Source organism: Cariama cristata, unplaced genomic scaffold, assembly GCF_000690535.1.
Source record: "Cariama cristata isolate BGI_N322 unplaced genomic scaffold, ASM69053v1 scaffold12328, whole genome shotgun sequence".
Taxonomy (NCBI): domain Eukaryota; kingdom Metazoa; phylum Chordata; class Aves; order Cariamiformes; family Cariamidae; genus Cariama; species Cariama cristata.
Genome location: NW_009632901.1, coordinates 10,892 through 21,746, shown reverse-complemented (window position 1 = coordinate 21,746; position 10,855 = coordinate 10,892). Strand labels below are relative to the sequence as shown.

Here is a 10,855-nt window from a genome sequence, read left to right as displayed (position 1 = left end):
GTATCAGCGACTCCTCCCAGTTCTGTATCCGCAGCGAATTTGCTGAAGGTACGCTCTGTTCCTTCATCCAGATTGTTGATGAAGAGGTTGAACAAGACCAGACCCAGAAACTGACCCCTGGGGAACACCACTAGCTACAGACCTCCAACTAGTTTATTAAAACTTCAACTCACTGTCCTAAAACTTTGTGCAGTTCTCCTCTGCTCAGGAATGCTATTCCCTCAAAGCAACCGCAAGTTGGTAGAGACTAAACTATATAGCAATACATGTAATCTTGGTAATTCCTCACCAAACCGCAAGCTACTGCATTAGGCAATACTATGCAACGCAGTGCAACATGAAATAAATTTCCCAATGAAAAAAAATCCATAAAACTGGCTGAAAGGAAATAAATAATGTCTTTCACGAGGAGCACTCATAAAACACATTTACAAGGCATCCTTAGCAGCCCTCTCCCAGGAACTGTCCCAGCCTTTGCAATGTGTCTTATTTTCAACATAATAACAGCGCCACGACTCTCCCACCCCTGGCTATGCCTACAATGCTTCTCAGGATTATCTCCTACGAAAAAGACGCGACCAAAATGATTATGCATGTTTCTCATAGTCCATTTTATCTGCAAGGACTGCTAGAAGTAGTTTCATAGATAGGTAGCCATCTCCTGTTACTGCCAAGGATGAGAAGATTGTGGACATAACCCCTGCCACGTGAACTCACCAATTCCACACGTGCACAGTGGTTTCAGATTGCTTGGTCACAAAATACTGTAGGAACTTGGAAATGCAGGATCTAGTCTGAAAAAAAATTCCACTGCACTGCAGATTCTCTTCGTCTATGCCACTCAACTACATCATACAGTCTGCTTCATGTGCTTACTCTGCTCCATCGTGGAGCCAGTGAAGTTTCTTGTCCTTTTGACTCTCACAGGGAAGATTCTGCTTCAAATTTTCCTCTTCTAATTTTATAGATCTCAATCCTGCATTTAAGATCAATTGTGTGTTCATCTTCCTACGTTACTTCCAAACTACAAGTGTTTAAATGTACTGGTACAAAGCTGGTTGTATCAACGTTGTCCTTATCAGGACCTTGAACTTTGTATCAGTAAATTTCATCCCACTTCTACAAACCTGGTTCTTAAAATCACCCATTTCTTCCTCTGCCCTCCCTCTGATGGAAGGACAAGTTTCTAGGATCAGTAATTTTCACCACTACAGTTTCGAGCTCATTTCCCATTCAGTTCCAGGTCTTTAATATTCTCCCCGTAAGTATTTATACCAAACCCTGAATGCTACTGACATCAGACTAATGAACTCACAGTTGATTGGATCACTTCCCCTCGAGCTTTCAAACATTTGCATCATTGCTATTTTGCAGTAATAAACTGCTATTTCTCCCATCCTTCCCCCCAGCTTCTGATTTCATGTTCCTTGCTCTGAGATGGAGACCATATTGTCCTCCCAATTTCTGGGCACTCAGTCACAGTTGCCAAGCTGAAATATTGCAGTCTTATGACTCTTAACAATATTTGCTTTCCAATAAATATTTGGAAAATGAAAGTATCACATAATTCCTAATTCTTTATCAAATAAATTTCTCCAGTGTTAGAGAGATGACTCCAAATTTAAGTCAGGAGTTTCCCCAAACTCACAAAGTGGTTTTACAACACTTCCCCAAAGTGATCTGACTCAAACAATTTTGTTTTCTCTGACAATGACTTCCTATTCCTTTATTGCTCACTACATTTTAAATTTTTAATATATTTCTAACACTATTTCATGATCTATGCCATTATTTCTATCTTTCATGAACAACTAATATCTTTCAATAACTGCACTGCAGTTAAGATAGCTACTCTGCCATTTTTTCTGCTATTTGTTTTCTCTCTCAAAATATTTTAATTTCTGTATTTTCATGATGTGCTGGCATCAGCTCACAAACAAATTGTCTGCCCAGATTAGGTAGAGAATTTACCAGACTACGACTCTCATCAATATTTATGCTTTCCTCTTTGCAGAAAGAGAAAAGTATTAGAAGTGGAAGCATCACAAGAGCAAATAGTGGCTCTAAGCAAATACAAATCAGAAAAGAATTCTTATGGGTTTTATGGCAAAGGCAAAGCAAGTGCTTTATAAAGGGATTTAAATAGTCAAGTCAAAGCAAATAATAATTTTCTGTCATTGAACATTCAGCTCTCCTGAGATGGCTATTAAAAAGTTTATACTAATTTACCCACTAACCCACCCTCTAGAGGCAAAGTGGGGCAGTCGATACTCTGAAAGCAAAAGTAAATAATAAATGTTTTCCAAACAAATATATCCGGGAAAACACATACATAACCTTCCCAGTTGCATTTGTATTAATTAAAGTTGTCAGTACCAGCACTTGGAAACCTGCATGGAGTTGATAGTCCAGTGGTACTGTCTGCAATCCTGCGTTCAGATTTGGATTCTGTCCTCAAAACCAGGAATGAAATAAAATCATTCCAGGGAGCGCATAGAGTTTTTCCTTCCAATACTCACTGAATAACAAACAGTGCATGTTTTACCACATACCGCCTTAGTAACTAGTTCTTTCCCATTTAATTTGAGGAAACACAGCTTTCATCTTAAAAAAAAAAAAAAGAAAACAAACCAAAAGCAAAGTAAAAGCCCTTACTTGGAACGACTAGCTCAATTTCTTCTGACATGGCAGTTCCCAGCACGTTGGATGCAAAGCAACGATATTTCCCTTGGAAATTGGTGATGATTCCACGGTTTTGAATCACAAATGTTCCAGAGTTGTTAGATGCAACTATCCTCGGGTCAGATAATAAATCGAACGGTTTTCCATCCTTAGTCCAGTTAAAGCTGAAAAACAATACAAGTGTGACAAAGGACAGGTCACAGAACAGAGAGCACTATGGTACAAAAAGAGTGGTAATTATGGGTCCAATACCATGCTATTAAAATAAAAGGAAAAACTTGATGTAAGAGGAAAGAGTTGAATGGTAAAATGACCACTGTGCCTACTATAACTTGTGTTAGCTATTGGGCATGCCTCTCCTATCAGACGCTTTACTTTTGGATAACGGACTGCGACATGAAATAAGAATACAAAGCTTAAGGCAAGGACGATACATGAGAGAGACCATCTGTGAAAGCAAGAGCCACACCATGAAAGGAACTAGAGGTTTGCAAAAAAGCTGTGTCTGTAGGAGAGTTGGTACTTTTGACTGGCAAGGATTGACAGGGGCTTTTCTCATCTTCTACAGGAGATACCATGGTTGAACCCAGGAGAAACTGAGATTACTCAACCGAGTTTCTCCTAGTCTTGACATAGAATCACTTGTAGTTTTGATGCTACTGGGTTGTGATTTTGATGAATGCTGAAGTACTGGTCATAGCTGATGTATCTGGACATCTCAGATGGACTGAAATTGGGCTAAACTGGTTCAAAATCAGAGACAGTTGGAAATTACAGTACAACGTGCATTTAGTGGAAGACATACCTTTTTTTTTTTTTCTTCAATATTTTGCAATGTTTTAAGAGCATAAATTAATGTCAACAGAAATGTATGTTTTGGCACTGCACTAGTATTGGCAAAATTGCCTTGCTACAGTACGGAGGGGAATATGAGTTCCTATCGCCTAACCAGCACTATCACACACAGTTAAATATACCAGAAAACTTTTCATTGATCTGCTGACAAACAGTGAAACAAAGGAAATTTGTTATCATGCTACAAATCCACTCAGAGCTCAAATAAAAATGATCAGATCCATCTTGATATAAAATAACAATTGCAAGTTTAAATTGTATTCCAGAGAAAGAAGGAGGGAAGGATTAAAGAGTAAAAATGATATGCAAACCAGCTATTAATTTAGCCCATACACTATCCAGTGGCAAAAGTCTCAGGAGGAGCTTTTACTATGTTATTATCACATTTTGGTCATTTACATTTTGTTAAAAATCTTTTTCCTTTTTACACCAGTGTAAAATACATAAAGCTTATCTTTGGATATTTATTTGAATAACTCCTTATGTGTATATTTGTAACATCACCATGGCCATGATGACATTAGGTACAGACAAGGTATCTGATAAAATGCAAATGTGATCTCTGAATACATGGTTTAACGTCCTTGGTATTTTTAGGGTTGCTGTGGAAAAGGCAGAAGAACAGCTGGGACCCTTTGATTACCATTACACACCTCCTATCTTTTCCAGCACAGCCCAGACAAGCTTTTTTAAATCAGGGGGTGAACTTAGCACACGCTAGAGAAATGAAACATCTCCCAACAAGAAAAAGGCATGTTGATATCTATTCACAGAGCGAGTGGAAGTGATGGAGCAACAAAAGCTGAATGGTCTAAATGGAAATCCAAACCTTAACCTCGCCTTACGATGACGAGCAGGTTACTGTACATCAGCTATTCCTCCCCTCCTCAAAACCAGAACAAGGTTTGACAAAGGCTAAAAGCAAACTCAATTTCTGCTTGCTTCTCCAGGTGAAAGCAGTACTCACGTGGGCTGTGGGTTTCCTCGAGCTTCACATTTAATTGTAAAGTCCTCGTCAAAAGGGTAGGCAACCTGGGTGTGAGATTGCTCCGTGATTGTTGGAAGCTGCGCAACTGAACACAAAGAGGTACTGGGTTAAAACGCCATTCAAGCAAAACTGTGCTTCGCTCAGGTCCTCTCTTTGAAAGGGGCAATGTCAAGATTGCCTTACTCCTGCAAAGAGCAAGGCTTGCCTTAAAAAAAGAAAAAAAAAAAAAAGGATGGCGATCATCATCTTCCTGGCATCAACAATACTCTCTGCTCCCCAAACAGAACACTATTATTGCCTCAGCAGCCAGAGGAAGGCTTGACAGCACCAAGGGCGCTTGGCCGGCCGCTCACGGGCATCACCTGCCACGCTTCCATGTGCGACCAACCCATCCAGGGCAGAGGAGAGCCGGGGCCATGCTAAAGCCAAAGCATGGGTGCGTGGACTGCTAAATTTAGTCAGTGGTGAAGTCAACAACTGGCTTTTTAATCCAGACACAGACACGCATACGTGAAGTAGCAAACTGCTATCTCCATCCTGGATAAAATTGCCAGGAGGTCCATGGACTGCAAAGAAGACTTAATAGCCCCTCCAGGGTACAGCAGGGGAAGAGCCATTATCAGTCACACGGTCACGCAATGATGTTTCACTAACTTTTTTTTTTTTCTTCTAAGGGAATTAAAGTGTTGTGAATGACTCTGTAACAGAGCCACACGAGGGAGAATGCTCCCTGCAGCGGAGCTGGGGATAATAGGATCATCGCATTGTTACAAACAGCCAGGAAGAAAATTAAGATGCTCTTTGGTTTCTCTTTTAAGTCCGGGAAGCTCAAAGCTGCAGTGAAATGTGGTGTCTTGCCATACCATGTGGTTGTGAAGCCAAACACTTCCAAGCCCACCAGCTTCACTGATCAGACATAATTCCTTTTTATTAAAATATAAAATGCTTCATTAAAGCAAATTAAGGGCTAGATGGTTCCCCTGTGTAGGTACTTAAAAGCAATGGATGCCCAGACAGTTTGTCCTGCATTTTACAGCCACAGCTCCACTTTTACTTTATTTAAACACCAGGAGCCACTGCAGTGCCTTCCTCCAAAAAAACCCTTCTACTTCCAAATGCTGTTAAACAAGTTTGGATAGCTTTAGAAAAATATCCTATAAACCTGCTTGATTGCCTTCCTCTTTGCAGCCAGGGCTATTGGCAGACTCCGCAGGGCTAACAGCTCACGGCAGGTCCACACGATGCCCTGAAACTGGCCCGTGTCCCACTCTGAGCCTACAGCACCCAAAGCTCTGAAAAGAGCTTACATTTCTTTTTCCTTAGGTCTATTTATTTATTTGTTTTCTCCCACCACAATTCATAAAAACCAAAATTGTTGAGTTTTGCTTTATTGTTTCCCGCCAGTCCCCCTCAAAAGGCAAATAGTAGTTTGCAATCCTTCTGGTCCATTTCTGTTTGAAAAACGCAAAGCTTGGGAGGTCTGGGCTGTACTCCAGGCAGTGAGGTCCACCGGCTTTCCTTGGATTGTCCCCTCTGAGCCTCATCCCATATTTTACACGTGTCCTGAAACCACACCAACCGTGTAAAACAGGCAGTTTGAATGCATCGCAGCCAGAGAGGGATACAGGAGGTGTTCCCCAGGGCGGTACACGAGGCATAGGAAATACTTCTCCGGGGACTAATGTACACCCCGAGACATACACCTGCTCCTTTCTCAGATCGAAACGGTAGGTTGCAAGACAAGTAAGTAAGGTTATATGTACATCAAGCAAACTTCAGGGAGATTCAGAGCCAAAATGAGGAATTTATGTGAAGGTCAAAATCAAACCCTCAGAGCTAAGCCATGTGTTGGATTACGAACACCAGATATATGTTATTAGACAAGTTTACTGCTACATTTAAACAGGTCTAAACAAAGTAACTCACATTTTTATCACATCTGAATTTCCCAGAGGCCACGTTCTGGCAGAATTAAATTCAAAATGGAACAACTGAAAAGCAGGATTTAATATTTTTTTTTCTTTTGGGAAAGGTTAAAAAAAAAAAAAAAGGACAAAAAGGGATATGAAAACAAAACAGCGAAGTGTTCAGTAAATAGCTAAAACTCACCTGATAACGGTATTTCAATAGCTGCTGCCAGACTCAATACAAAGAAAGAGAGGCATATGGTGATCCCTTTTGTGCTTAATAGCATCTCCATCACTCTTCTGTAAACAAGGAGTCCAAACAGAATGAGAGACACCTTATGCTTCCTCTCACCGTCAGTTCGAATCAGATGTAAGGATGTGAAATTGAAAGTCTAGCGAGGAGAAGAAACAGCCATATTAGCTCGCATTATTAACTTGGCTCTAACAAGGTTACTAAATTAAAGCAATGCTTCAGGATTTGCAGCTAAAAGGCAAATTGCACTAAGTGGTACAATTTCCTCCTCTCTCTCCCTGCTCCCTGGCTTCAGGAAGGTCCTCTATTAAATTTCTAACAAAAAAACCACATGAACAAAAGTACAAGTCTTTTACAGCACAGAAGTATAATTATTTTTTGTTTTGCAATTAAAAGTAAGGATGGCTTAAACGATGGTATATTTGTAATCGTTCCAGTTCATGAATTTTTCTAATAAGAGTTGTGTAAGTTGGAAAGTAATGCAAGAGATCTGAGAGAAATTTGGAACAAAAATGACCTTGTTCATAAATCTTGTCTGTCTTTTATCTTTCATTTATGTTTAAAAAAGGACACAACCTAATTTAGCTCATTAATAAGGACGAGAGCATGAAACCTTTGCTTTTCCTCCATAATCCCAGAACTACTATAGGTAGGTCTTACACAACCCATTACACATCCTTAGGTTCTGCATTACAAGGCAAAAAATGTCAGGTGGCTGCCAAAAGGAGACATATTCAGCCTTAATGAGCATTTAAGTGTAACTCACGGAGGAGTAAAGGAGAGAGGATTCTACAAAGGTGGGTGTACAGAGGATTTCAGTTGTCGGCATCATTCGCAGTATCTCAGTGAAACAGTAACCGGTATAAGATATGTTTTGTACCTGTGCATCTTCTAACACGTAGCACTTACGGGACATCAGTCTCAAGATAATTTAGACCTCGGTCATCAAGATAATTTTGCAAGAGCAATTTTCAAGACAAGGCTACTATGCTGGAGGTAAGGACCAACACACCGGCAGCCCAGCCCCGCACAGCACAGCGAGCTCTGATCCAAGCCACTGAGTTCACAAGCAGAGCTGTACGACCATGGCAATGTATTTCCAGACTAAGCCTGCCTCGCACACAGCTCTTGTATCTTTGCACATCCCACCCGGTTAATCCACGGATCAGAAAAGCAATCCCGGGATCACCGAGAGCAGCTGGCATGGAGGGGGCAGGCAGGAGATGGGATCTGGGCAGTACGCTGGGGACGCTCGCCCTTGCCCAGCACAGCTGGCTGCAGCTGGAGGAGAGACAGCGCCAAGCCATGCAGCCCACAGAGCCTGGTCCTTGATCGTTGGTTTGCTAGAACTCTACAAAACACAGGCATAAAGCAGAGATCTCCCTTTTACCCAGCACGCTCCCTCTCACATCGGCTCTCGGAGACGAGCAACAGGTTGTGCTGCAGCCCTTTCTCCAGAGGCATTAGCAGGATAATTTCTGTTCACACGGTCATCAGTTCATGACAACTTTCTGGAAGTTAACGTCTTTGAGACCAAAATCCCTGGTGAAAAATTGAAATTGGCCAACAAGGGGACAAGAGACAGACACTATAATCACATAAGCCTCATTTATTTAGAAATGAGTCTAAAAAAACAGATGTCTTATAAGTATCTTAGGCACCGAGTGTTCGCTGATGGAAGAAGCTGACTAATCTGCTTAGTGCAACCCTCCGCAGAGGGGGATGGCGCAGAAGGGCACCAGAGGGGATGGGGACTCGCTGCCTGACCTGCCACCCCCAGGCTGGCTCTGGGTGCAAATCAGGTAGAATCAGGCAACATCAGTAAGTTCTGTTTTGTGGCAGTTGATCTTTCCCTCAGTTTGATTTCTCCTAGCTCTAACTTGTGAGCAATAGACCTTTCCAAACCTCAGCCCAATAAAATCTGGGCTGTATCACAGCATGGAAGTGGACACATAGACATGACCCACAGCCACACAGCAACCCCAGCCAGCAGCTACCTGATGGCCGCAAAACTTCTATCACTGCAGGACTGGGCTCTCCTCCCCTGCCTTACCTAGTCCTGGCAGACCCTCAGTTCCAGATCTATCTGTGGCATCGATGGTAAAACAGATGCTCCGACAGCAAACCCTCTAGCTGCACAATCGCAATTTAGGCTCATAAAACTCTGCCCAGTGCTGCTGCTTGCAGATGGTACATTAGTGGTAGTGAAGCCCTCTTCCCTCCGCATCTGCTGACAGCTCTGGGGACCAGAGCATCCCGTGTCAGGATGCCAACCAGAGGAACAGGAGCTAAAGTTACAGGAGGCGTGCAGCTCACTAAGGTTGCAGACTGAAGAGTAGGAAGTTTCTTTTTATACGAATTTTACAAAGCATTGGATAGATTCAGATTAAATTCAAGAAAAAACAGGAAAACAGCTTGATTCCTTAACCAAACCCATTAGCTCACATTTTCTTTTTTGTTTTTTTTTTAATAAAGTGACAGAGAGCAAAGCAGCAATGTACTAAATAAAAGGATATGCTTTATCACGTGCTGCAGCACAACTTGCCTCTGCAGGCTGCTGCAATTAGTCTGTGTGTCTAGCACCTCGCTCTTTTTCCTTGTGTCGAATACTAATGCAGGGGGCCGACAGCACCGGCGTTTGGAAGCAGCGAGCACTCGGGGACCGACGGTGCTGGACTTGTGCACAGCAATTGGATACTTCCAAAGGCCACATGGGAATCAACCAGCAGCTGCATTTAACCTCTGCCATTTTATTGTGTGGCAATTTCCACGAGGCAGAGTCCTGGGGTGATGTGAATTAAGCAACGGTATCCTTGCAGAGGTATTTACCTAGCAAAAACTATCCAGCAAGATAAGCCTCCTGTTCATATGTTCTATATACATTACCCCTGACGGAGCAGCAGAGGCGTTATCCTGGCTGTGCTGGTTATTACGGAAGGCTAATGCTTAATGCACATCTCCCACGTCGTGCCCCACTCAACCAGTCGCTCTTCCCTGCCCTGTTCGGGACAGCAATGGTCCTCAGCAGACGGACAGGTGAGACATACGTCCTCCTCGCAAGGCGACCAACCTTATTTAAGGTGATGTATAGACAGGGCTGCCAAGCGTTCGGAGTTTAGCATGGCTGTCACGCGTTTGGCTGTCCTACCAAGCCTCAGGCCCACAGCTCAGCTGAAACTGCGGAGTCCCTGATTAAATCACCAACCTTTCCTCTCATCTCCAGCACCCAAACAACCCCGAGCCCCTTCCTAACCGCACAATATCAGACATCCTCCAGACACCCCAGCCATCCCGCCCTTAAACGCAGCCATGCACCCAAACTTCAGGCACCACGATCTTTCACCCCTATGATGATTAAACTCCAACCCCAAATTTCTCATCTTGTGCCAGTTCCTAGCAAATGAACAATTTAGCTGCTTAAGTAATTTGGAGAAATAAATAAATGAGGTAGCTGTGCAAGCACTTGGCAGCTACGGGCAGGTTTCGGTCTCACTGGTGCCAAAGCACAACGCTCTCCTGGGGTCTGGGAAGTGCCAGAGAGCAACTTGCAAAATCTCAACCTTGGTGAAAACATCAGCCCTGCTCTCCGAGTCAGCGCGCTGGATCCGGCCCAGAGCTTGCTGTGGTCTCCTGCTTTTTCCCAGGAATTCCACATCCTCCTTTGTTCTCAGGAGGAGTCGGCTGCAGCATCCCTTGCACCACGGAGGGGGGCAAAAGATGACTGAAAAAAACCCCTTTCCTTGGCACAATGAATAAACACGTATTGCTACAACAAATGTTACATTTACAATCCCTTGTTTTCCTTTTTCTTTTCCCCCTCCTCCTTCCCTTCCTCTCTTTATATTCACTTTTCTCTGCCCCAGGCTTAAGGCAAGTAATTTGAATTCACTGCAAATAGTTATCCATCGTTCCTTACCTGCAATTCATTATTTACTGTGTTGTTCAGTTAATAGTAAATACTGATTGTTCTGAGGACAGCTCATTTGTTTGTTTAATGAGCTGCCTTTAACTTACAGCGAGCAAATCTTTCAAAGTATCAGTATTTCTAAGGAGCGATGCAGTTCCAGATTCTTTTCTTGTATACCATTGCTTCCAGAAGCGTGTAATAAAAATGTTGGACAACTAAACAAGAAAAAAAAATTAAATTTCCATTTATGTCATCAACCTAGT

General features: G+C 42.6%; 1 protein-coding gene across 1 annotated transcript; it reads right to left on the bottom strand.

Moving 5' to 3' along the window:
- Positions 1-2,655: 2,655 nt before the first annotated feature.
- On the bottom strand, positions 2,656-10,797 carry LOC104166571 (neural cell adhesion molecule L1-like protein; the record flags this gene model as incomplete). Its single annotated transcript, XM_009706552.1, has 4 exons — positions 10,700-10,797; positions 6,635-6,824; positions 4,505-4,610; positions 2,656-2,846 (listed from the first exon to the last, which is right to left on the bottom strand). Coding segments are annotated over exons 2-4 (388 nt in total), but the record flags the coding sequence as incomplete, so codon positions are not given.
- Between the last annotated feature and the right edge of the window lie 58 nt (positions 10,798-10,855).